At 45.5% G+C, this 27,772-nt stretch overlaps 1 protein-coding gene across 2 annotated transcripts in view; it reads left to right on the top strand.

Annotated features, from left to right (window-relative positions):
• Pdzrn3 (PDZ domain containing ring finger 3) overlaps positions 1-27,772 on the top strand; it is a 203,002-nt gene that overhangs the window by 141,757 nt on the left and 33,473 nt on the right. The window contains exon 1 of one of the 2 annotated variants that reach the window (XM_048356168.1): positions 21,159-21,730. The exons of the other annotated variant lie outside the window; for it this stretch is intronic. Within the exon in view, the coding sequence (XP_048212125.1) occupies positions 21,662-21,730 (69 nt within the window). The 5' untranslated portion in view covers positions 21,159-21,661. Of the gene's footprint in view, positions 1-21,158; positions 21,731-27,772 lie in introns of those variants that run through there. 2 annotated transcript variants of the gene reach the window in all.

Genomic DNA, 27,772 nt, shown 5'->3' with positions numbered 1-27,772 from the left:
TTATTGTAAAAACACAAGCAAAACAAAATAAAACAGGAAAGCAACTCCCAAAGGAGTTCCAGTTCACTTGTAAAACATATATATATGTATGTATGTGTGTGTATATATATATACACACATACATACATATATACAGGTAAACAGCTTGAAGTAGGACATGTGGAATTAAATGTCATTCCACAAGAAATCAGCTGAGAGAAACTATGGGAATTCAATACACATCTTCTAGAGATGCTAAGTCGATCAGACCAAATCATCAAGGGGGAAAAAAAAACCTTAATAATAATAATGAGAAGGAAAATTAGCTCGCATGCCAATATAAGAGATTTGAGTAAACATACTATAGATGTTACATTTTCATTCACTCGTGCTTTTTTAAGTCTACCTATTCCGGGACATGGCAATGTGTTGCAAGCTTGTTGTAAAGTCTCTTTTTTTCTCAACACCCTATTGCAACCGTATGCTTGGCTTACATGGTCCTGTCACCCTAAGCATTTATGGACACTACACCTCTCAGCTCATGGGCTTTGTTCTTAGATAATGTAAATTGATTTTCAGTAACAACCTAGGCCAAGGAGTAGATGGAAAAAGCAAATCCACATTTCTTCTCAAAGCTCCCAAGAGCTGTCAATAACTCTTGGCTTGTTCTCATCATCTCCCTCTCCTTTCTCTCCTCTAAGGACAGCTCTGTGGGGCACGTGATGTTGCAGTCTCTCTCCCTGCTTCATAGGAGAATAAAGAAAGAGGAAGTGGGAGAAGTCGTCACCCACCCACCCCCCTTATTCAGAGTTTGGCCCTTGCTCTCTGACTCTCTCTGAGCTTCTCTGAGTTTGTGTACATGGTGGTATTCGTCAGCCATGTGTCTGAAACTCTAGTGAAACACAGATGCCTGTGTTCCCCAAGCCCCAGCTTACTAACCTACCCAAGGCCTACTGTCACCTCGATTTGTTTTCCAGCTGATTTTCAAATGGGGAAACATGTTCTCAAATACCTCACTACCATCTGTTTATTTAACTGTAATTTTTACCTGTTCTTTTCATCGGTCTTGCCTACCCTCTGTCATGAAAATATTTGGCATTTATACGTTAAACAGTGTAGGCCACTTTAGCTGTTGATTTAAAACATGCTAGAGGTTTTATAATGGTTATTTTTATTGGCCAGCAATGACCCCTCCGTGAATGACCTGTTGATGTTGGACAAGGATAAGAGGCTGTGAGCACAATGCAGGAAGTGGAAAGAGATCAAACAGAAAGCTCGTGTTAGCTTAGTAACAAAGCTTCGCAGCTCTACTCGGAGATCAATTGTCCGCACATGAGGTTTTCGGAATTGTGTTATTGGCTCCACTTACATGAATTAGGCACTCTTTTGGGGGGAAAAATAGAGATTTTTTTTCCCAACTATATTTTGCATTACAATATCAGCATTGTTGATGTTATAAAATCATTGTGGATTATATAAAATTATATGTAAATTTATACATCCTGAAAGCAGGAAGAAGTCATTGTGCTTTTTAAAAAAAGAAGAAGAAAAACAGCCCAGGGTGTGCAGCCAGCATTTCTGTAAGTTAGTCCATTTCTCTGAGCTGCTCCAAAAGGAACCAGGAGTTCACTCCTAGGCCTGCCTGTTACAAAAGAAAAGCTTCTCCCAACCATATCCTATCATCATCCTTCTCCTTTTATTTCATTTATTCAGTGCCCTAGTGTCCGTTTGTAGGGAAGCCCATTTTCTGTGTCATTTATCACCCTACAGATGTCAGTTATGAGACAGGGAGACACGCATGCGTGACAGCTGCCCACTAAAGTATGCAGAGGAAGAAGTTAAAGACAACTGCAGTGGGCTCTCAACAGATCTGCAGCTGATGAAAGAATGTCCTTTGAAAGCTTGCCTTCCACCGTTAACTGCACAGAGACCTTATCTACTACTAAAGCACCAGTTGGGGCAGGGGGAGATGATCCCAGAAGCTTAGCCAGGTGCATCTGACTCAAACCATACAAGTTGTTCTTTGTAAGCATGGAGTTCACATGCCAGGCCTCTGCCTAAGGTGGAATTACAGTGGAAAATACACTGAAATAGAAAGACCTTTGTATACCCACAGCGTATACTTTCCTACTACTTTGGGAGAACGTCATTATAGCTCTTTTTCTGCTTCTTGGAGAAAATAACAAATAATTGTTTCCATATTGGTGGTAGAGGAAAGAATGTGTTTTGTTGCTCAAGTTTAAACTCGTATCCTTATCTCCAACTCTGCTACAGGTCTGACTACTAACTTACCACTAGCCAGTCTGCCTGCAGCCCCTTGTCCTGCACTAAGTGTAAGCAGATAGCTTTCTGCACCTATGGGTTCTACATCTATGGAATCAGTGAATCACAGATAACCCTTTTTTAAAGTACATTTAGGTCTTGGGGTGTAGCTCAGTGGTTGAATGCTTGCCTAAAGCACACAAGGTTTCATCTCCCATGCCATACAAAAGGAAAATACATCTATTCTAAGGATGCACAGACTTTTCTCATCATTACTCACTAAACAATGCTAGTATTTGTTTTATTTTTTTATTGTAAGTTGTACAAAGGCGTTTCGATTCAACCTATCAATTTATAAGTACAAGACATCTTGATCAATGGCACACCTTTCCTCTATAATCACTGTCTGTGTGGCATTTACATCGAATGGGGTCCTGTAAAATAATATACAAATGATAGAAGCAGGAGTGACATACATATCCCACACATTTTATAGAAGGAACTTGAGCCTCTGCAGATTCTGGTATACACTGCGATTTCTAGAACCAGGTCCCTGCAGATTGCAAGGTACAGACATGTTTGAGGGATAGATACAGCGTATTCATTCTGTAGCCACCAGGCCAGTTGTCTTCTTTGTGCAAGTAACACTTGACTGGGGCCAGAGCTCTCTTCACAGCCTAACCCAGCTACCAGGGGCATAAAAACTGGTGGGTTATTTTTTGCATACACCGGTGAAGAGACCTGCTCCTGTTTGATTCTCAAAATTTACTTTCTGTGTTTACTCTTCTGAACCAGCAGTGGGTACTTCCTGCTACTTAATAGAATAGACTTGGCAGTAAACAACTCGAGTACATTTATCTTTAAATCTGTGTTTATAGGGCTGTGTGTGTGATGAGAAGCTTGCATCTATGTGGGATTCAATAGAGGGAAAGCTGATGACCTAATATATAACATTAAATGATTACAGTGTGAGGGAGGTATCTGGCGTCGGCAAGTGGGTAGTTATTTTAAGAAAGGGAAAGGATGTTTTAACACAAGTGAGCAGATGCACTGTGCAAGGAAAGCTATTTACCGTACTGGGTAGCAGTTCCACTGACAGTTGGCCAGCTCAGCCCTTCTTTAGAACCAGTTTTAAAGTAATTGTGTTGTTATTATTAAAGTGCTGGACCAGAGGGGTTACTATTTCATAAGTCCAGTTTCCTTAGGCATGTTTGTTCTTTTTGTTTACTGTCTTACTGACCCTGTTTGGAGCATCTTTGCACCACCACCAAAGTGACAGCCTTTGGTCTCTGTTGGATTAATCAGTGTGCTCTTTGATCCGTGGTATGTGTTCCCCATAGACATTTAAAGTCAACAGATTAAGCACTGTGGTCTGCCAGTCCAGAATTGTTAACCATGCTGATAGACTGGTTTGGATATTTGCATCCCAAAGACATCCGCCCCTTCCTCTCACATATCCACTCCCAACAACATAAATATTGACTGTACCAATCACTCATTAGCAGTAAAAAAAAAAAAATTGAGAGCAATTATTTTTTTTACTGCGCTTGCCCTGAAAGACACCATTAATTACCTTATTGCCTGTGGATCTGTGCCAGTTTCGGTGTCCCGAGAGCCTGCCCGCTCCCCCACCCAAGGAGGAACCCAGACAGATGGCATCTGGCAAGCAGGGTTCTGACACAGTCCTCTGAAGTGAGATGTCAAGGCTGTCCCAGCCTGGCAGGTGGATTCTCCTGACTTGGAACCCAGGGGTCAGGATTGACGGTGAAAGTTGGACACCGAGAAGCCTCCATACCAAGCAGAGGTGGGTGTAATTCCAAATATATCAGCTTTTTCTGTTTTTTTTTTTTTTTTTCATTTGCCTAACTCCAGAAGCATGAGAAATGTCCCCAAGTCCATCTAGACATGCTTCATTGGCAGGGGGAAAGCTTTTTTTTTTGGTCCTTGATTTTGACAGTGGCACCTGGAGTGTCAGAAAGAAGCCAGGCTCTGTATGGGCAGCGCCTGCGTGCCAGCATTCCCTCTCCAGCCAGCTGTTTGGTTCTGATCTGCCACAGGTGGGCGTGATCCAGGGACAGCAATCCTAGTGCTGGTGAATGGGTTTCCTTCTTCCCTTGTTCTACTTAGCAGGAATAAAGAAAAGACTGAAGGAATTTAAACTTAAATCAGAACCAACATGACCACACTTTTCTGCTCAATCTGGAAAAATCCTACTCACCACTTGGAATATATATTTATACATGTCGGTTGTTCCTTTCATGAAAATGTATGGATTATGTGTGTATGGCTTGTTTTCCTCCCTAAAAACCAAATGAGCTGTGACTTCTTAATGTGTCTGATTATATGATAGATAGGCCACAATCTTTTGTTGGCTGTATTGATCACCTCTGTATTTGATGTAGGTATGAATTATGACCCTAACCTATGCATCTGTTAGCGATGTCACCCAATTTTAAATTGAAGTGGAAATAGCTTGATCATAAGTTTACCATAGGCTTAATTAAGATTATCGAATAAGCTCCATAGGATAAGGAAATTGTTATGGTTTATGGGTTTATGGGATGCGTGTTGTGTATGTTTCTTGACATGTGACAGAGTGATTTCAATGGACTTCCATTGAAGTTCTCCTATTAAACAGGTTCTCCTATTTAATGTAAAGAATGTCTCAGGAAGTGTTATGTAAACGCCAGTGCAGTAGAACTGGGTTGACCTCCTTTCTTCCTTGGAAGGTCTTTCATAAATAAAAAGTGAATTTGGTGTGAAGGAAAAGCAAACTTCCCACAGTGCTTGCTAAGGACTCTTCCTCTCCTCCCCCCTCCCCGCAAGCATAGCCTTCTGTGTGTCCTGCTTAGCTCTTGGTGGGTGGAGTGTGAATCAGAGTCTGGCGCTGTCTATTGAATCAGTTTTGGTTTTCTCAGTAAGTTATGTTTCCAACAAAAGGTATGTTGTGTGGACAGACATTTCTGATATCCTCAGTTGAGGCATTTTTTAAAAATATACTCAATGCAAGTCAATATTCAAGAGGACTCTGTTCTATTGTAGCCTGTATTATAGAAATAAAAGTCCAGGTTTGCCACTTGTGACAGTCTAACTAAATGATCCATTCTAGCCTTTTGTGATTAAATTACATATTCAATTATTTTTGTTTGAAATTAAAAGCTTGATTATATTACCAAACGCTATGTAATTCTACACATGTCGCTCTCTTATTTTCACCACGAGGCCCAGAGTGTGATTAACAATGTGGCTGCCAGAAGAAAGAAGCAAAATAATTATTTTTTCGATATACAAGTTCTCATCATGATTCACAAATCAATATGCACCCGTGGGGGGGGGGGTTGGCACTCACTGTGGGTGGTGGTTCTCAGTGTGGTCTCTCCTGATTTCCCTATCAACGTGAAACCTGGACACTAGAGTTGGGCAGGCACATTTTTCTCTTTTTCTTTTTTAAAGACCGATGTTTAACTACAACCACTGGGACCTAAATCAGAGCATCCAGTGCCCAAATATGAATATTAATCAGACACCAGGCCACTGAGTTCCTTGCCGAGTTTGACAGTTTAAAGGATCAGTTAGTTAATTAGAAGATGACATGGCAAGCCGGGTCCCCAGGCTCTGTCCTGCCTTCTGTCTCCTCTTTTCATTTTCCTCTTTGACAAGTTGGATTACATCATTACTTGTAGTTTCACTTGTTAGCCCCACCATGAAATGAGAATATTTTAAGCTTTAATTATCTGTGATCTCTTCCCCTATCTGTGCAAAGACCAGGCTTAAAATGCAACTCAAAGAAACATACAAGAATGGGAGGTTCAAAGGCCTGTGAAAATCAGCCTTGTGACTCCAGCCCTACCACGTTGCAGAGTGAAAGCCAAGGATCTGTCTAGCATTGGAAAGTGGGCTGTGGTAGTCATGGTGATTGCTTTCCAATGTGAAGATGCTGCCAGTGTGGACGAATGATGTCAGGCGTCCCTCTGGCTTCTCTGGGTTGAGGAGACAGATCCTGTCAATGTCTTAGGGATAGCCCACCAGTACTGTGTTTCCTGCCCACCGCTGTACCCTAGAGATGCACCCTGAATGCTGAATAACTGTGGTAAATATCTTTACTCACCATGCTATCACCCTTTGGGGAAGCTCTATATATAACATAGGCCTAGGGTCCACATAGTCACTTAGTTTCCAGGAGGGAAAATAAGATTCAGATAGGTATTTAGCTCTTCCATTGAAGCTGTTTCTGACACCCCAGGTAGAATGAACTCTTCCCTCTTCTTTCTCTCTGTTTTGCATACATCTGTCAACAGCACATTGAAAACTTAATTACACCATTTAGTATGCATGTCTGTGGACTTTCCAAGACCCTGAGCTACTCAAGGAAAGAAACCAGGACTTCACATCATCCCTGGGGGACATAAATAATGAAAATATAAGATGAGCCTTTGCCAGTACTGCTGTGAACCAGCTACTAGACTGAGTAATTCCATACTCACAATTCTCCACAACAACCCGTGTGGTTAGATGAGGAGATGCTGACTTGAGAAGAAAGTACCTGTTCCTGATTTCTAGGGATCCCTTAGCAGCTAATGACGGCTCTTCCCCTTCCTCCTATTTCTTAAAGAAATGTGAATGGGCCTCAGCTGCGGTCACCTTTCTGAGGAAGGTGAAGGTGAAGCGTGGACTAGACCCCTCTCTGTCTTACTGCACAGCTGATTTTTCAGTTAAGGACTTAGAGAAGGCTCTTAGTAGTGACAGTTAAGAGCTCATCATAACTCTAAATAAGCTAATTTAGTAAAGTGTGTTTGGCTGTGGGAAGAAAGGTTTGGAGGACGAATCAAATCGTATGCGTGGAATCGAGAAAGAAAACAATATGCGTGTAAATTGTGGAGAAATGTGATTGAAGGAAGGAGAGGGAGAGTGTGGGTCATCGCAGATTTGAGAGTCACTAAATCATGTATGGAAACATCTGCAGACCTGGAGCATGGGAGACAGACAGCAGGAACGAGAAGAGAGCCCCCGTGGGACCCATGGCCATCTTACAACACAGGTCCATAGGTCCAGAGAGCCTGAGTTCACAGGGAGAGAGGGAGGTCTCATCATCTTTGACCTGGGGGAGCAACACAGTGGGAAGTTGGACAACAGAGAAAGCTCATGGCCCATAAAGTTTTATTCCCATCAAAGAAGATAAAGTGGGAAGGGATATGTGCAATCCCAAGGGTCTGTCAAGAAGCAGGAAGATTCAGCCTGTATCAGGATGAATTAATGGGGCTTTCTTCCATTCTTTCTTCTGTTGCCAGAAAGCTAGGCCACTGGGGATGAAATTAAATGGGAGAAAACAGGAGCTGGGGGAACAGCACCCCTGGTGCTGTGAGATGGAAAACCCCAAATGTGCAAGCCAAGAGGGCACACACAGGCCAGGCATGGGGCTGCACACCTGTCAGCTACTCAGCAAGATTGTGTTCCAAGCCAGCCCAGGCAAAAAGAAGTTCTCAAGGTCCCATCTAAATCTCAACTATTGAGTGGGCTGTTCCGTGCCTGTCGACCCCAGCAACCCAGGAAATGGAAACAGAAGGAACTCAGTGCAGCCTGGGCATAAATGTAAGACTCTATTTTTCAAATAACTCATACAAGAAAAGGCTAGGAGCACTACTCAAATGGTAGAATGCCTGTCTGGCAAGCAAGATGCCCTGGTTCATACTTTGGTAGTGCTGGAGGGGGAGAAAGATTTAGATGAAGAGGAAGGAACAAGGCCTGCTCACTTGATACAGTGCAGTTCACTCTTTGAAAGCCCGATGGAGCAGGAGAGATGCTGCATTCTCAAGTCCTGCGTGGTCCTGGCTACCCCTCCTTCCTCCTTTCTAATTGGAGGAAGCAGCTTGTTTGCCCTGCTCTTCTCTAGCTGTCCTGGGCATGTCACTGACTATACCTAGAGTAGCCAAATATCAATACACAAACCCTGCTCATAAGACAGTATAGTATGTAAAACACAAATGTATTCTGTTTCAAACATCCTCAGATTTTGTCCAGTATTTTTTCTGAGGTTCCCCCCCCCCCCACACACACACCATGAAGGTACTAACATATGAACTTCTAAAGGTCCCTACAAGACAAAATCTATTTGGCTACTCTCTTGGGCCTCAACACTCACTTTCCTTTCATTGTATCAGTCCTTGGAATCTAAGTGATGGAAAACAGTTGGTCTGTAGACAAGATACTGTTCATAATTAGCTGTTGTAATTGGCAGGTGGGGCCATGGTGTGGCTAGTTCAAGCAGAGCTGTGAAGGAATATTCATTTTCCACATTCCTGCCTGTTTGTTCCCAAGGAGAGGGTCATGGTGGACGGACACAAAAAGGAAGTGGGCAGACTTCCGTTGCCAACACAGGACCTCTGTCGTGGAAAGCATAAAGTGAATAAGCTCTTAATAATCCTCAGTCCATTCCCCAAATAAATTGTGTCTTCAGAACACCTACTTATCAGCTTCCTCGTTGCTATTACGCCTGCCCCCGTAGGCAGATCACCTGAAAGATGTTGAGGTTAAGGCCTTAAAACATTTGGATACACATTAATGGCTTTTATCCCTTTGTATCTCTCTGATATTACTGTTTCACTTCAGCAAGCCCACTAATATCAGATATGTCCTATCAGGGACTATTTTAAATCACTTCAATTTTCCCTGCCCCTGGGCTCTGGGCATAAGATCCGAATCCTCAACAAATGGGTTGCCTGTGATCTAGTGTTTTACTCTCTCCCCTGCCCTCCCCCCATTTATAGTTGGGAGAACTTTATTAGCTCTTGGACACACGTATATCAGTTTTAAAGATTAAGTACAATGTCAATAGTTCTTACCAGGCTCTCAACTATACTGGGTTGTTATATTTTCCCAGAGAATGTGTTAAAAAAAATTAGTATTGCCATTTGTTGGAAGCATTTTTCTCTGAAAACAAACCATTGGTCATAATGGTGTTTACTTACTTATTCTCTGAAGTGCTATTTTATATAGAAAGTAAATCCAGGGCAAAGCTTGATAAGTAATTTGTGAACCGAATAGGTACGAGTGAATAATGAAGCTGACTTCATAATGGTTTTTTGTGCGTGTGTCAAGTAAGCCTCTTCTGTCCTACTTGTTTCTTTTCCAAGTGAAGATTTTTTTTTAATGTCTGCCTTTAAAAAGAGTAAGTCTATTTGAAAGTGAAAGGGAAGCCTTGAAAGGAAAAGCAGTGGGACTCCATTCACAGAGGGACTCCAAAGAGGGATCCCCCTTGCCAGTAAAGATTTGAAAATATTGAACTTCCTTTTTAAAAAAAAAAAATCTTTCTTGCCAGTCCTGGGGCTTGAACTCAGGGCCTGAGCACTGTCCCTGGCTTCTTTTTGCTCAAGGCTAGCACTCTACCTCTTGAGCCACAGTACCTCTTCCAGCTTTTTTTTCTATATATGTGGTGCTGAGGAATCGAACCCAGGGCTTCATGTATACGAGGCAAACACTTTACCACTAGGCCATATTCCCAGCCCCTGAACTTCCTTTTGAGGTCCCAGTTGTCCCTCCAGGGCAAGCTGGGCTTGCCTTCCAAATTCCTTTAGACATTTACAGCCAGTGACTATGGTGCAGGTTGGTAGAAAGGTTCATACATCTACAGGGGGCAGACCCTGAATTCTAGAATCTGGCCAGATATGGAAAAGAAAAGCTAATGGAACCAGGTAAATTGAAGGAGGGGTGGGATCAGGAGAGATGAGGGAGAATGATGGAAGAGTGTGTGGGGGGGGGGGCGTGTGATATTGATCAAGATACTCTGTACTCACATACTGACATGTTGCATTAAAACCCCCTTGCACAACTGTTTAATGATTATTTTTTTTTAAAAAAAGCTGCCAGAAGATCCTCTTTAGGAAAAATCAACCTGAGATCTACCAAAGCAAATGGAAAACAACATGCTAGTTGGACAAACAGTTTTATATTCAGGTCTGGGCTCACTCTGCCTCTCCCAGTCCACCTTCACTTCATTTTCTACCTTCCCCCCTCATTCCAGCATCAACAACCCACAGCAGTAGGCCTCAAACATGCCTTCTGTCTCCTTCCCCATTTGCCTTCAAGAGCACTATTCTTCCCTGGGCTCCCAGCCTGGAAGTTCTCCTTTGTGTCATTCCTCATCTGCGGCTCCCACCTGAGCTATGTTTCCGAGTCCAAATCCTTTCCATTTTACACCCACCTGAGCACACTGCACCTGCTCCAGAGATTGTAGTCATCGTGGCAGACCAAAACACCTGACTCCAAGGAGTTCTGTTGTAGTTAGCACAGTGGGGTTGTACCCAGAAATCTCACTCTCCTCTCCTCTGCAATACTCACTTCTCTTCCTCCTTTGTAGTTTGTTCCTACTTCCTCGAGGAAGCGGGGAAAAAAAAAAAAAGCCCTGCAAGTAGAGAGACAAGAGCTCAAACTTCTCTGCACTTCCTTAGCTGGTGCAGTGTGTAGCATTCATGTTCAGGAAGTACTTGCTTGGTCATAAGCTACTGTGGAGTTTCTGTCTTTAGGAACTTTTAACATTCCTCTTAGAAGGAAGAAACTCATCCTGGTTACTATTCTGTCCCATACTATTAGGATGAATTAATGGTTGGGAGGAAAGATGGACCTATCCCCTCAAAACTGCCAGATCCATTTTTGGATAGGTGAAATTGGGGGTTGGTTTTAATATGCATGGGATATGAAGGGTAGAGTTCAGAGTTCATGAAGCAAAGGCAAGTATGGAGGCTATCCCAATAGGGCAGGCAGGGCCAATAAACACATGATAAGTGGACTAATTAGGAACACGCATTCATCAGAATGCAAACCTAAGCACTGAAGCACACAGAGATCCTGACAGAAAGACTGATGATACAGGTGTGCAAAAGATACCCCCCCCCACACACACACACCCCGTGAGGCCACACTCCACTGCGAAGTGGACACTTCGTAGATAAACACATTGGGATGAGTCTTTTTTTTTTAATATTTTAATTTTTTTTAGTTTGGAATTCCTTGACTGTTCTATAGTAGTTTTCCATACCTAGCAAACAAGTGATAGGACCTTCTTCATACAGTAGGAATTTGGTTTTATTTCAGCAATGCATGTGAATAAAGGCAAGGGAGTGACTGTAAAGAAACCCAGCAGGGAAAAGAGTAATCGAGGCCATCGTGAAAGCTCACAGAGCATGTCCGCCCTGGAAGCGGAGCACATGCAGGTGAAGTTCTGGAAAGACCCTCCAGGGACACGCCCAGGCTGCTTAAGGGATGGGAGGAGTTGGGCACCTGGAAGGCCCTAGGTGAACTTAGACCCACTGCGCCCCCGAGTGGCCACAACTGAGATGCAGATGGTTGCTCCATGAGGGCAGGGATGGTGCTGTGCTTTGAGTCTGGTTGTGAATAAGGAGTGGGAGCTACCCGGCGGGAGGGATGAAGCCAGGCCTTATTTCCACCCTTGGCATAGGCATGCCTGCCGCTGTCATCCCACCAGGAGCTGACAGCATCCGGTCTCCCACAGCCCCTCATGCAGAGCTCGACAGAACACACTGCCTCCTCCTTTCTGGTGGGGAAAGATGGTGGGCCTGAGCAGCCTCAGCTGCCGTGTCCACCCGTGCCTGTCTACCAAGGCTTGTAAATGTTAGATAGTAGCCCGTAACTAATGCCACAGGGATGTGGCACCCATGACGGGGCCTGGGAGAAACTGCGGGATGGGGCCCACACATCAGCAGCTCCTGCTCCTGATCATTTGTGCCATGCATAAGGTCTCATACACCAGAGACACCAGAGCTTAGGAATGGATCCAGATATTTTTAAATCATATTTTAATTGACGGCTGCTGGTTTTTAAATGCTTCTGATTTCTTTTTGACTCACCACTTCATTTAAAAATTTTGGACAATGCTACAACTGGCCCAGCTTCCAGTTTGAAACCTCTAACTTAATTTCTTTTTGACATATTGAGATGAGATCACATTGCTTCCTCAAGGTTTTGTGAGCTCTGTTGTCCTCCAGATATTTCTCTCGGCCTGCTTATTCTCTGAATCTTTAATGACACAATGGATACTATTGTCTTGGGCCTCTCAACTCTGGGGCTGATTCTTCCTTCCCCCTTTTCATCTCCCTCCTCTCCATCCTGTCTCTTGTTCTCCTCCCTCCTCAGAGCTCTCTCTGTTCACAGCTAAGCCTGGTTTCAGACCTCCAGGATGCGGATGGGTGCATGTGCCCCTGTCTTATTCCTGCTACTCCTGCTGACAGCGTCTTCCCTCATCCCCTCTTCTTCTCTGTCCCATCATGCATTGAGTTCTTTTCTCCCATCTGCACTGCCAGGACTGTAGGATGGAGTCTCCCTTCTTGCTGTGACCAAAGGATAGAGCAGGTCCACAAGGACTGCCATCACCACCAGGGTGGCCAGGGCACTCAACAGGATCGCAGAGCACAGTCTTTCACCTCCACATGCTGCTTAGAATGGGGTCTCCACATCTCTCAGACATGAGACGCTTCATGCTCGCAGGACTTGTGAGGGACTCTTGTGGGTCAGACATTGGTGTAAATGTGAAGAGGGAAAACTGTCCAGAATGACACCCAGATCACACATGGTTTCAGCAAGCCCTGCCCGGTTTTGTTAGCAAGCCAGGTATTGGCATATCATGCGTTCATCAGGATCCTCATGAGTACATTGTGTTTCTTGAGTTGTTTTCTTTACCAGCGGCTGCTGTTTCCCAATCAGAAGCTAATTTCTAAAGCATCTAATAAGCATTCCTGAAGGAGCTGTAAGGCCTTACCTGGTCTGGGATTACACGCTCCAAATTCTGATCTCATCTCTGCCAGATACTTGCTGTGTGTGTGCTCTCAGCTGGCTCACTTCACTTCCCAGAGCCTCACTTCTTTCCTCGGTTAAGCAGAGGGGTCACTACCCTGTCTCATTGTCAAACTATATGTAGTGAGTGGCTTGATGTAGGAATAAGAGGTGGTTAGAAAACCAAACGTGGGTGAAGACATGTTACCATAGCCAAGATAAAAGTAACTGCAAAGATGTCAGAAGACACAACCAAATCAGATGGCTTCAGAAAACGGAGAACAGCTCTGAGTGTGGTTTTCTTTCTGACATGCTCTATGAGCTCAGAACAAGCCCGTATGAAAGAAACTTGGATTCCTCTTTGATAATCTTGTTGGCAAATGATGGTCTATAAGCCAGATCTAGCACTCAGCCTATCACGGTGGGGCCTGCAAACTATGAATGCGCTCGGTATATATAAATAATGTGTGTATAAGTACCTATATAATGTTGTTTATTTTGCCTCTTGGCCTGTAAGAAATCAAAATTTACCCCCTGGCCACTTATGATCAAAGATTATTAGCCCTTGCACTACACGAACTTGGGGCCCTGTTCTTTTGGGAGGGGGCATTGGTTACTCAAGTTTGTCACTTAATTTTTATTGTGCCCTTTCACCCCTAAAGACCTGCATACTTTCCCTCTTTGAATGACTCTTCCCCTTGCACCCCTGGGGAGGAGTTACCCCACTGTAAGATGAAGGAAGGAACCCAGTTCCCAAAAGGCTGTGAATTCTCCACTCACCTTCTCTGGAAGGTGTGCTGCTGGCCCTGCCGATCACCTGCTATGCTTCCCAGACCACTCAGCTGCCTCCCTCAAGTCACCATCCATGCACCCCCACATCTGTGGGGATCTCTTGGATGCCAGCCCCGCGGGGGTAAACTTCCAGATCCTGTAGGGGTTCCACAGGTGATTTAATCTGGAACCCAATCTAGATGGAGACTTGGAGTCATCCATTCATGGTTCCTAACAGTAAGAGGCCCGGACCCCATCTGCGGTGCGAAGTCTGCCGCAAGCTCGCCAGGGAGTAACGATGTCTCACAGTGGCAGCCCGAGGCTTAGGCCTCTGGTTGAAGCTGAGGGTCACCAGAGCTCTTTCCTGTCACTTGCACACGTCCGCGGGTCTGTGTTCCGGAGCCCCAGCGCTGCCCCGTTGCTCTGGTTCACGGCCTGTCTCATGGTCTGCTGAGCAGGTCCTGGAGAGGGACGCTCATCTGTTCGCATGCGTGTGAAGGCAGCCGCAGAGTGCACAGTGGGCTGCCTGCCTCTTCCTCACCCCACACCCCACCTCCTTGCAGGACACGGCGTGGGCTTTCTCTCCAAATGGCCCAACTACACACAGCAAGCCATCAGTCTCTGGAAGCCAGGGTGTTCATTAGCTTCCTGGAGCCCAGAGCAAATGCCCTCAAGACAGCAGCCCCTTCATCCATCTGGCAAAGTAAAAAACATCCTTTCATTGCGCGGAATAAGATGTGCAGTCCTGAGCAGGTATTCTGAGCTCACGTTGCTTTTCAGAAACAAAAAAAAACCCTACTCAGAGCTGCTCTTCATACTCAGAGCTGCTCTTCCGATTTCATTATGTTTCCTGACATCTTTGAAGTTGCCTTTTTTTCTTCTTTTGCTGTGATGACATGGTATTCATCCACACTTGGTTTCCCACCACCCTCTTAGTCCTTGTTCAAGAACCCAAAGCCCCTCGCTACATGTGGGTCAGACAAGCTGTCAAAAGCCACCTTGACACAGGCAGTTGAAGTAGAAGTCACGAAACCATTTCTGTAACATTCTGATTCCACAGCTCTGACTGTGACTAGTGTATGTGGCTCATTAGGGTGTTGGTCCTACCCAAGGCTGAAAACACGCTTTCCACAGGTCTATGACCTTGACCTTCCTAGGGGAGAGACTTCCCCATCCATGTTAGAGCCTTGCCCATTTGGCCTCTGTTCTCGGCCCGCAGACAAGCTCATGGCACAGGGCAGGCCCTCAGTGGCTCTGTGGCTCGGGATTGGCTCAGCAGCTCTCGATCACCTCGCATGACCAGGGTCTATGGGTGCACATGCCCGACGAAGGCCTGGGTCTTGTAAAAGAAGGCTTTTCTCCTGCCAGTACAGGCAGATGGCCCCTCGCTGCCCAGCCTGCCGTAGCTGGCACATGGGAAGTGTAGCAGGGCTCTTGGGGATGGAGCTGTCACTGGGGCACAGCGTCTACACAGCACACCCAAGGGAGTGGACTTGGTGTTCCAGGCGCAGCCACAGTACAGATGTGCAGGTGTACAGGAGCCTAACACCACTGAGTGCTGCTGGACACCAATGGGCGTGGCCAGGGAGGACACAGACAAGAAGAAGGCTGGGAGGAGCTGGCTTCCCACACTCAGAGCTGGCTCTGCGTCCTGAGGGGGCTGATATGTCAACTCTGTGTGTGTGTGTGTGTGTGTGTGTGTGTGTGCGTGTGTATATGCATGTGTGTGCTTGTACACGTGCTAAGCATTATTTTAAATTAATTGATTGATTTTAAAAGTTTACAAAGAAGCCAAAGGAAGAGGGAGATTGGAACCAGGAGGAAGACAAGTTAGTAAATGCCTTGGTGCGATGCAGAAAGAAAGCAAAAATGAATGATAATAGTAACCTTACTCGGGAAGCAGAGGTGGAAAGTCAAAAGTCAGCCCTGGCAAAAGTGAGAGACCCTATATGTAAAACAAGCTACAGTAAGCCTTCTTTTCTTGGGAGATTTCTTACACGTGATTTTGACCAAACATAGTCATTCATTCATTCATTCATTCATTTAAATTTTTAAATTTCCAAGGACAGCATGTCAGTAGCTCAGTTTATGCAAGATACTCTATCTAGTCCCACTTTATCGCCAGTTGTGGCTGGATCATTGTGTCATCCAAGTATTTTGCTGAGAAAGTCAGCTTGTGTGTGAGATCTCCTTCCTCCAGCACCTCAAAATCAGAACCTGGGGAAAGGAGTTCTGGTGAACTCCCCCCACCTAGTGGGTAGACTTGTGTTTAGAGGAGGTGCTCGGAACACAGTGTGTGCCTCCTTGACCAGGGCCTCCCTCTTCTTTGTCTCAAGCCTGTTCCTACAAGCCCTTGTAGCTCAAAGGTTTGGACTTCTCATACTCTGGGGAAACCAGTAGGGTCCTTTTTCAGGTAACAAATAGATGACACATCACAGACACTGCAACCCCTGTGTTTGCAACTCTGATCGCTTCCTCAGCAGCTAAGCAGGTAATGGTCACACCCGCACCTGACTCGGAGCAATGGTGCATCCCTGGCCTCTGGGTGCTCAGCAGATGGTAAGAAAGGATATTCCCTGGGCACCTTCGGCCCTTTCCTCTGCACCACTCCTTCCTGGTTTTCCTCTCGTGGGATCATTGGTGGCCCTTCTGAGAGCTTTGATTTTTCTCTTCCGTGAAGGCAGGAAGAGGCAGGCGTCTGATGGCACAGAGCACCCGAAAAAAGTGCCATGTGCCCTGGCAAGCTGGTGAGGCCCTTTCAGATGATATGATTACTCACTTGCAAAAAAAAAAAAAACAAATGACTCGAAGGGTCTTCATCCAACAATGTGCGCCTTTGCGCAGCCAGCCCCATTTCATTGTCTCCCAGGACAGCTGTTGTCTCCAAAACAGTGCTATACTACAAATAACTTCCTGTGTCTGACAGACTCTGCACCCTCATGGCTTCTCAGAGCAGCAGGCCTTGAGGCCCTGGCGGGCACCACGGGGCACTCAAACCACCTATGGGAACCACCATGTTGCTTACACGCTCTGCTCACACAGGGTTTGGTAAATGACACCTTCTCAATCAGCTGGACGTTTTGTGTTTTTTTTTTTCCCCCAGGGAAGGGCACTTTTACTGCAAATAATTCCTTTGAGAAGTCTTACTGTAGACATTGTGAGTGTTAAAATGTTAACTTCAAATGTGGAGAAGCAGCTATGAGTGGAGTTTGTATTGGTATTCTCTTCCATTTCTCTTCTCATCTTCAAGCCAGAGAGATTGTTGGTGCCTGGTTCCTTGGAGCCCAGGAGTCTTGAATTCATGCCTCTGGAAAATCTGCAAGGTCAAACCATTTGGAATGAGATATAAAGATGTTCTTTTTTTCTCTCTCTCTCCCATTCTCTTATGAGGGCACAGCCCAGTGGCATTTTCTAGAAGCTGCTTGACATCCGTTATCATAGGCATTGGAATGCAGAGGCAAACATGAAAATCAAGCCGTGTTCTATGACAGTAGACCCACAAGCACTGTGGAGGAACTGTGAGCCAGTGCCCAGCTCAAAAACTTCTAATGTGCAGGGCTGGGAATACGGTCTAGTGGTAGAGGGCTTGCCTCATACACATGAAGCCCTGGGTTTGATTCCTCAGCACCACATACATAGAAAAAGCCAGAAATGGCTCTGTGGCTCAAGTGGCAGAGTGCTAGCCTTGAGCAAAAAGAAGCCAGAGACAGTGCTCAGGCCCTGAGTTCAAGCCCCAAGACTGGCAAAAAAATTCTAATGTGGAAAATATAGTTATTTTATTAAAATAGGTAATTTGTGTTCATATGTTGTTAGTTTGCTATTGCTATTTTTAAATTAATTAATGAACAAGTAACTTTTGAAATTTCTGATTGTTTCCAAACTAGTAAATAGTGCTAGATAGCCCACATAAATAATAGATCTTTAGAGTTCTCTGCAGGTTTGTGTGTGTATGCCAGTACTGAGCCTTGAACTCAGGACAACTGCCCAGGGCCAAGACATATACGCCCTTAGTTGCTCAAGATTGACACTCTGTTACTTGAGCCACAGCTCTACTTCTAGCTTTTGCTGGTTAATGGGAGATAAGAGTCTTACAGACTGTCTTGCCAGGGTTGGCTTCAAACCACGATCCTCATATCTCAGCCTCCTGAATAGCTTGGATTGCAGGTGTGAGCCACTTGTAACCAGCACCACAATTTTACTTAATTATTTTAATTTTTTGTATTTGTTGGTGCAAGTCCTGGGACTTGAACTCAGGACCTGGACACTGTCCCTGAGCGTTTGTGCCCAAGGCTCATGCTCTACCATTTGAACTACATCCCCACTTGTGGCTTTTCCGGTGCTTGATTGGAATTAAGAATCTCACAGACTTTCCGCCTGGGCTGGCTTCCAACTGCCATCCAATCCTGAGATCTCAGCTTCCTGAGTAGCGGCTCTGCAGTTTTTAAAAGCATAAAAAGTTTTCTAACAAAGTGTCAACGGATGGGTTTGATTATGTAAGTGTATGTGTGTATATGTGTGTATATTCACTTAGCTTGGACTTGTTTCAGTATTTATTTATGGATGTACAAAAATAAATTAACCAACTCCTATGAAGCCACAGCCCCTGCAACTCTGGAGGTGGGAACCAAACCGGGCTTCAAGTCTTCCCTTCACAAGGATGCCATGACACTTGGCTTCCTGCTTCCTGATGGCAGTGCCCAGTTTGAAATATCATCTATGTGTTGTAAGTCTTCCAGGTCACCAGCCCTGTGTTTCTTTTTTCCAGCTCACATATGTTTCCTCTGTATCTCCCGTGAGCTAGGACTGGAGAACTCAGACCTGTCCCCAGGGAGCTAAAACACTGGACATGTTAACAGTGGACAGGCATATGTGAAATATCATTACTGACTGTGCAAAACAGGGAAGAGGAGATGAGCAGGGTTCTGGGCACAGTCGATGGGGTAGTAGTCTCCTGTAGGAGGCTTCCTTGGGCAGTGTCTGTGGCGTGAGATTGGAAGAAGGGCTTGGTAAGAAAGAGAGGAAGGAGTAGTTCTGCAAAGGAGACTTAAAGGGGCACAGTTTCTGGGGAAGGACACAGCATTGCAGGAGGCGAGCCCCGGAGTGCATGCAAGAGGAGAGGGTTGGAACGGATGGGCAAGGACCTGATTTTACAGGGTCTGAGAGGTCCTGGGAGGAATTTAGTTTCTCATCCAGTGTGATGGGAAATCACAGGTTTTAGCAGTAGTGGTGGTGATGGTGTGTGGGGGGAGAGGGGGCGTGTGTGCTGGTCTTAGAACTTGAACTAGAGGATGCATGGCATCCCTGGGCTTTTTTGCTCAAGGTTAGCACTCTACTACTTGAACCACGGCTCTACTTCCAGCTTTTTGGTGGTTTGTGGGAGATAAGAATTTCACAGGCTTTCCTGCCTAGGCTGGCTTTGAACCTCGATCCCCAGACCTCAGTCTCCTAAGTAACTAGGACTACAGGCATGAACCACCAGCGCCCAGTGGCTATAGTATCTTGAGTTGTAACAGGAATTTCAGTTCAACCGTCACAGGGTTTTTAATTATGTGGTAGCATGGTAGCAGGATCTGGTTGTCCTTTGGAAAGCCCAGCATGGTGGCTATGGAGAACGAGCTGGTGCGTGGAGGTAAAGTGTTTGGCAAGAGAGGAAGCAAAGGGCACTCCAGACCTCACCCAGGTAGAAGCTGATGGTGCTGCCACATCGGGGACCACGAGCAGATTCGAACGAACTTGTGATGTCATTTGGGTAGCACAGATCAGTCTGAGATAGACCCGATGTGGGGCTGGGAAAGCCTGGGCTCTGGCTTTGGTTAAAGCAGCTGCTCCTTTCTCAAACCATTCTGCAATCCTCCGCAAGAGAGCAGTTATCATACCAGCTACTTAGAGGCTGCTGAGCCAGGAATTTGCTCATCAATAGATAGGACCCTTCACAGAGCTCAGGGCTGCTGCCCAGACCCATCTGGACCTTATGATTGGGCCAAAGACCTTGACATGCAGGCACTCTCTGGCAAGTCAGGGCTGTGAGCTGGCCCATCCTGCTGCAGCGCCTTGTTTCCTGTCTGAAGAATGGGACCAGATGCATCCATTGGCCACCAGCCCACTCAGGGTTTTATTAGGACTGGTTTACTCATGTCTCAGGTGTGTCTCGGCTCCCAGAACAAGGGGGTATTATTCTTGAGGCCCCGTGACACCTCTCAAGAGGACGTGGGAGCCCTCCTCAGACAGATGACCGTTTATCGACTGAAGGGGGAGGTGAGGGCTCAGGACAGCCACCCTTGTGAGGGTTCTCAGCATCAGAAAGAGACACCTGTACGTTTCACTCAGGCAATGGGACGGTTGTTTTGGTTTGTCTTCATATTTTATGAGGATTCCATGAAGCTAGGCTGAGTGCTAGTCGTACATGGTTCATGCCTGTGATCCTAGCTACTCAGAAGGCTGATATCTGAGGATTGTGGTTCAAAGCCAGCCCAGTCAGAAATGTCCATGAGACTATTTCTCCATTTAACAACCAAGAAACCAGAAGTGAAGCCGTATCGCAAGTGGTAGAGTGCCAACCTTGAATAAAAAAGCTAAGAGACAGTGTCCAGGTCCTGAGTTCAAGCCAGAGTGCCAACACACACACACACACACACACACACAACACACCCCACACACAGTGCTTCCTCGGGCTGGGGCACAGGGGAATCAGGACAACAAGAGATGCTGCAAAATTGGACTCCTTTAGCACCATGTCTGCTGGCCTTCCATGGGGAGCAAGCAGCTCTCAGCTTGCCTTAAACATAGGCAACTGTGACAGTCCAGGCACCTGCAGAATTCTAGATAGTGGCCAGTAGTAGCCAGGGACACGGCAGTCAGCGAGATGATTCCTGAACCATCTCTGACAGCCCTTTAGCTAAGGAGATGGCAGGAAGCTGGCTGCCTTTTTCCCTCCTGGGTCCCATCCGCAAATAACTTGGTATCTTTGGAATTGAAAATTAATTCTGAGAGTGAATAGCAGCTTGCTCACCTGTAGGGCAGCCTTTCTTCTTTAAAATCCCTGGCTACTTTGCATACTCACAGATCAGGCTTGAAACTTCAATTTTTGTATTTTATTCCTAGATGGAATATATTTTTTCTTGCAACTTTGTACTACACCAAATATTATAGAAACATTATTCAAGACATGTCCTAACCATAAAATCAGTTTATATGTCATCATTATCTGCAGCATTAAATACATTTTACATCATAGGAAATTTTATGGTAGATTTTAAAGGTGAATTCCTACTTAGCTGAAATGCATTAAAGATTATCCTAAGAGACCTTGGTTGAAAAAACAAAACAAAACAATAATGTAGTCATGTTTATTTGTAACTGCCAAAAAAAATGGCTTGCAAAATTGTTAGTGTCTTTTATTATTCCCAACCACTGGAGCACTTGCTTGTTAATTAGAGAAATTTCAACTGTCATACTTGGCAATTATATCTTCTGTATCATTGTCTGTTATGAATAGTCAATGAGAGCTGATTAATATGCATGAGCAGCAGTATATATACCGTGTGCATTGGACCACAATCCAGCTGCCAGAGTCACTCGGAGGAGGGAGAGGGGTGTGTGTGTCTGTGTGTATATGTGTCTGCTTGTGTGTGTGTGTGTGTGTGTGTGCATGCATGCACGCCCCGCCGAGAGGGAAGGAGGGAAGTGTGGAGGGGGACAGAGTTGTTTTGCAAGCTTAGAAAGCAATGCCAATGTGAAGCTTTGCAGCCGCCTGACTCACCTGAGGCTGTAGGAGAGCCAGAGCCATTCAATGCCTGCACACTGAAGGAGCTGCTTTCTCCAGTGCTGGCGGGTCCTGAAGCCTTCTTCCTCTGACGTTTCTCTAAACATGGGATGCAGCTTGTGCAGCGTGCAGAAGCAAGAGGAGCAGTACAAATTGCTCTATGAAGTTTGTCAGGTAACACATCACCTTTTCTTCTGTAGACTGTGGGTCAGACCTTAGCTGGCAGAATGGAACTTCCAGTGGGATCGTCAGGGGTGTGTGTGTGTTTGTGTATGTGTGTGTGTGTTGGCTTCTGACTTTGCTGTCGCTTTTCTATTCAATCGCTAAGGAAATCTCTCCTCTCATAGCACATCAGTGCCCCATATCTGAAAAGAGACAAACATGTTGATGGCTCTAAGATATGTTTGAAGCTGTTCTGCCGCCAAGCTTCCTGACGGCTGAGCTCTCTGTGGAATGACAAGCCAGAAGGGTCAAAGAGTGGTCACGCGCTCTTTGAACAAGTTGGGAAAGACGGAGATGATGATTAATTGTGTGCCGGGTTTTGTCTGTGTTTACAAATAGTTCTGAGGTGCTGCTTTCAGTAGCACCCAGGCAATTGCTGATTTGTTCTTTCAGCAACTTCTTATAACAGGACTCGGGGCTCAAATTGGGCTTCACGCTTGCCGTGTCCTCTGTGCAAATTTTAAGAACTTCAACAGCAAGTGGCTTCACCGCAGGTGACGCCTCATGTCTTCTGATGTTGTTCACAATGTGAAATTTCAGGAGCAATGGCATATTTATGACACAACCCAGATAAAGTATCTTACCATGGTGTTGAGGGCTTTCCTTTTTAATATTTGAGTCCTGTCTTTAACCAGGAGGTTTAATATGACTCTTGGCAACCTAACTTGACAGTTACGGATTTTCCTCTCAAATCATTCAAATCCTTTCCATTTTTCTTCAGGAATCAGAAAAAAAAAATCATCACCTTGAAACTTTCTTAAATTATATTAGCAACATGTTTTATGGCAAGTGAGTTAAAAGAAAACCCTGCATGTTCCTGGATTGATGGAAATGAGTGATTTATTCATACAAAAAGAGCCAAGTGTTTTAAAAGTTGGGTGTCATTCTTTCATACACCACCAGAGGGAGTATGCTATCAAAGAGAAAGGCTCAGAGTTGAGGCTTCTATCAAAAGCTTACTGATTTAATGACCCTCGGTGAATAAAAGGTCTGTCTATCTTCTGCAATGAGGCTTAGTAAGGATCAAAATAAGCCTTTTGAAGCTTGGAGCTCCTTTCTGTTACAAAACTAAGCGCTGGAAATACATATCTGGCTTCCCCTTCGTACTCAGGACTCTTCTAGACAAATGTCCTTTTCACATAGTCTGGAGATAGGAGGGGAAGAAGGTCTTGGGCAGGCTGCCACGCTTGGTTTGGCACTTGTCCCCCACCCCCCTGTGATCATGTGTGATGTAACCCTGAGTTTGCCAAGTGATTATATGGTGTGAGCTGGGGCTCTGAGCTTACTCTGTGGACCATTCAGAATGAGCAGAGCTATAAACCTCTTTTTAGTTTAGCAAGGTGTGTTGTGTTAGACTTTCTGCCACTGCATATGAAAGAGCTAATAGGTGAGTTAACTGCTAGTTTTTAAGTTCCATTATTTATTTGCTTGGCATTTTTGTTGTTGTTGTTGTTTTGGTGTTTCTTTTATTACCATGGGTACACCAAAAGTATTTGAATTCAGTACCGTAACTGTATTCACTACAAGAACGAACACCTGCCAAAGACAGCTCTCCTGCACCTCCAGCCAATCTGGGCTCACTCCTTCTTTCTTCAGCTGTATTATCTGTGTTCCCCCACCCCTGACAACTGCCCCTAAAAAGAGAGAACCTAGATTCAGCATATTTGTTTTTGACTAGGTGAATTTCTGCAGGAGTATTTCAGGCGGGAACACCGTGCAATAACTTGCTGAGGAATGACTTCCACTTGGAAGACACTCTGTCAGCAGTTTAGGCAGCCATGCAGATTCATTTTCAGGGAAACTCAAAACGACTTCTTGTACCCATTACCTTTGCGCCAGCTAAGTAAAATCCCTCTTCCCCTTATTCTTTTTGAGAGTCCTGAACCATAGAATAAAGGAATTCTCAAGGCACTTGCCGGCATTAATCGTGGCATTCTTGCTGTTATTATGCAGAGCCCTATTAGAGCAGAAAAATGAAGGTTTCCATAAATTACAGGTCCAGAAGGTCCGGTGCATCTGGCTTAAGTAACCCTCATCACAGCTGCACAGAGGATCAAATATTCCAGGGCTCAGACTTTGTCCTCTCCTCATCCACAGATAATTCAAAGAGATGCTCTTCATTAGATCCACTGGCAAGCTGCCTTACAGCCTCTTCTTGGGGCCGCTGTGAGCTTAATGATGCAGAACAATAGCTTTGCCTCTAGTTGCACACGTACCTTATTGTACCTTTAATCACATTAGCAAAACAACAACAACTCAGTAACTTGCCCAGTCATTAACGGGCATTGCAAAGAGCGCAGGCCATACCAGTAGTTGACGCCACACATGAACAGATGTGCCAAGATGTTTTGGTACACTTGAGTATTTCCAGGAAGACAAGACAAGCCTTCTGCCTGCCTGGGTTTGGTGAGATCAGTTGAATGCAGCAAGTCCTGGGCCTGTACCTGTTGGAGATGCGTAGTTTTAATTAGCAGCTACTTCATGCTTTGGCACACTTTAACCTGTCTTGGATGACTTTGAATACTGAGGATGGTGAGAAATGCAGTCTTCTGCTGGTACAAATTAATTGGCGCAGAGGATCTCCGTTTGTGGGGATAACGGGGAAGGGAGCATCACAGCTCTGGCTGTCACTGGAATCCAACTTAGGGAAGGTGCGGGGGGGAGGGAAGTGGGAGAAAGTCTGTAGCTCTCTTGGCCTGGTACCCCTCACTCCGTGGCAAGCCAGGTACAAGCTCTGCACCCAGCTGTGTCCTTTCAGGACAGAGGGAAGGCAGGTCTATGTCTGCTATGAGAAGGGTGAGAAGGACTGGCCGCAGGGTAATACCATTTACCCCATCCCTCTCCTAACATCTCCCAAAAATGCTTTGTACATTGGCGGCCTTTGCTAGCTTGATCGTGCAACTGGAAATTACTCTGGCTAGGTCTTAGGCCTCAGACAATACATTGTAACTAACACCTTCTAACACTAAGATCTAGAGTCTGCATGCCAGTTTTCCAGTTGACCTAGCTACAAGGGGATACCTCGCAAGATCAAAAACATTACATGTCATGTGCTTACTGTATGCCAGCCTGGTTCCAAATGCCAACCATCCATCTTTCCATAGGACCCAGTCAAAGGTGGAGAAAATGGCACACGAAGTCACCAAAGTGGCATGAGGAGTTGCATCTGCCCTGTGAGCCCCAAGTCAGAGGATGGCTCCTTGTTTAAATCCCCTTCAGTAATCTCAATGAATACATGACCCACATTGTAACGAACATGCGGGTGAGGTGTTCCCGACTGTTCTCACTCTGTATCATATTTTTCTACCATCCTCCCACACCCCCCCCACACACCACCCATAATTCTGGTCACCTCATAAAGAGAGTTCCCATGCAACCTCTCATTCCTCCCATCAGGCGAGATAACTTCCCCGGCAGCTTTGGGAACTTAAGAAAGCTTAGGTTCTTTTGCCTCACCGTAATATCAGGAATTATAATGGAAGATTCATCTGTACCCTTGCTGCTAAAGTCACTTCCCAGGAAGCTTACCCAGTGTACCTATTTGTGCCCCTTTCTATATCAACCTATTAACTAGCTGTCTAGAAAAAAAAAAAACCAACAGACTTAATAAATATGAATTAGAATCAGCGAGCTCATGGCACGGTCTGGAAGCCTGAATACACGCAATCCTATTTTCATATTTAATTAGCTACATGCAATAGTCAATTAGATGAGTTTACTGTGGTGGTGCCAATGCAACGGTGAGTCTGCTGAGCACCGGCCGGGTTGTGCTATGATTAAGTATAGACGGAGTCAATAGCAGTTAATTGGATGGACATAAACTTGACGTCCACATAGCAGAGCTGAACCTGGCAGACTTTTCCTACAAGTAGGAATATGTGTGCTTAAACAGCCTACCCATTCTTAAGAGTATTGTTTTCAAAGCAATTTTTTTTTTAATTTTCCCTCAGAATTCACTTAAACCAAAGCAAGTTTGAAAAAAAATAAAAGAAGTCTGGGAAGGTTGAGGCCCTTCTTTGAATACATCCGAGGAAGTCACTTCTAAAACGGGGGCATTTAGATGCCAGTAGCTGCTGTTGTTCTCATCAGTGAACAATGAGTCATAACCACTTTTGTGGTGGTTAAGAATGGAAATAAATGGCCTGGGTTGGAACCAAAACATAACCTCTTTTCTATTACCCGGTCTCCTCTTCAGATTAAAAGCTTTGGTGGACCATAAATTAAGTTGTTCCTACCTTTCCCTCAAGGGAAAGCACTGAGCATTTTCTTTAGCCACTCTTCCAATTCAGGGGCCCTTCTGGTGCCCTTCCCATGATGCCCTCTGCCTGGCTACCTTCCTTCTGCTTCTGTCTGCCTCGTTTCCACATCACATGAATGTGGCCTCCCCTATTACACTGGGAATCGAAGAGAAGTCTCATCTCCCTCCAAAACATGACTGTTTGAACACAATGGACAGGATAGTATCTGAGAGAGGACTAAGGAAAAGAAAGGAAGCAGAGTTAGACAACTAGAAAGGGAACTGGGTGCCTAATTAACGGTATGGTTTATACCCAGCTAGCAAGGATGGGGTTCAGAAGGGAACCAAGGTGTTCTTTTCTTTTCACTCAGACCAACATTCAGCTCATGCTGTGGTACACTCCCTCAATTCACTGTCACTCAGGTGCCCTTGGGATAAAAGGAAATGCTTAACTGTGGCCCATGGGAAGATGTGTGGTCAGGCCCCTTCTAAGGTCTCCTGTGACTTCACGCCACACTCCTCTGTCCTGTCCTGGTCTGAGGGGTTCTTTCTCATACCCAGAACCCACCGCTCCCCTACCCACCCCTTAGGACATGGCACTCGTTACAAGTCACGCATGTGTTCGCTCCGCTATCATCTGTCTCCAGCCCCTGCTTCCCAGAACACGCAGCCCCACAACGGTAAGGACCCGGCTGTGTTCTCCGCAACACCCCCACTCCAGGCACGCAACCCTGTAGCCATCGGGACACGTTTACTCGATTCATTCCTGAATGGGAAGCCCGTCCAGCAGGCCCACTTCATCCCGAGAAGGTTTTTAGCAGTGACAAATGAGTCCGTGTCCCAAGTCTCTCATGGCTGCTCTGGCTGCAGATGCACACTGTGGTGAGGCAGGTGGCCCAGTGTCACCGGAGACAAGACAGCCCCTCGCGCTGCATTCCCGTCACCTGCCTGCCGTGGTGGGCATAAAGAAACATATGCAAGCGTGAAAAAAAAATGCCGCTGTAATAAATGAGTTCACTTGTGCTCATTAATAATGCAAGAGAGGTCTTGGTTAAGTGGTACACGGGGGTGAGAAAAAGATAACAGTCAGCAGCTCTGGGCACTGGCAACATCCGCCGCTCGCTAACGTCTATGAAGTTGGTCTCTAACCGCACTCGTCATTAGAGGACAAGTGTCTCAGTGCTGGTGAATTACCCACCGGCTCTCTGGGCTCACTGTGACCTGTTTTCCCACCTGAGTTGTATGTCCGTGGGTGAACATGGAGAAAGGGTTCCCTTCTCCTTCTGTTGGTCCCCTGCCTAGCGGGGATCATTGTTTCCCAAATACATTTGATTGTACTCGCCAGCTTACGACAACCAACGGGCTGAAAACATGTAGAAAGGGAAGGAAAGTGTTGGCACCCATGTGTGACTGTGTTTGCACACCGCTCTTGATTTCAGTTGCACTAAAGACCAAAGACAGTTCATCAGAATGCGTTAAGATTATCTCTAGAAGTTTCTTAAGTTGCTAGTCCTCAAAGTGTGGTTCTGGACCAGTTGGGTGTTGTGCACTTCTGAACTTGGGAGAGGCTCTGCCTCTGATCACCCCTCCCCGCACCCCCATGCCACCGATTGGTCCACCAGCCTCTACTCCTGGGAGTGTGGGGTATGTGCCCTGGGGGTCCTGTATTCACAGTTATGCCAAATACCCTGTAAGAAACAGGGCTTTTCATTTACCTAAACTTTCTGGAGGGTTTTCTAAAGTCTGACTGTATAAGC

Source organism: Perognathus longimembris, chromosome 10 (genome assembly GCF_023159225.1).
Source record: "Perognathus longimembris pacificus isolate PPM17 chromosome 10, ASM2315922v1, whole genome shotgun sequence".
NCBI classification, from domain to species: domain Eukaryota; kingdom Metazoa; phylum Chordata; class Mammalia; order Rodentia; family Heteromyidae; genus Perognathus; species Perognathus longimembris.
This window is presented reverse-complemented; position numbering and strand designations above follow the sequence as displayed.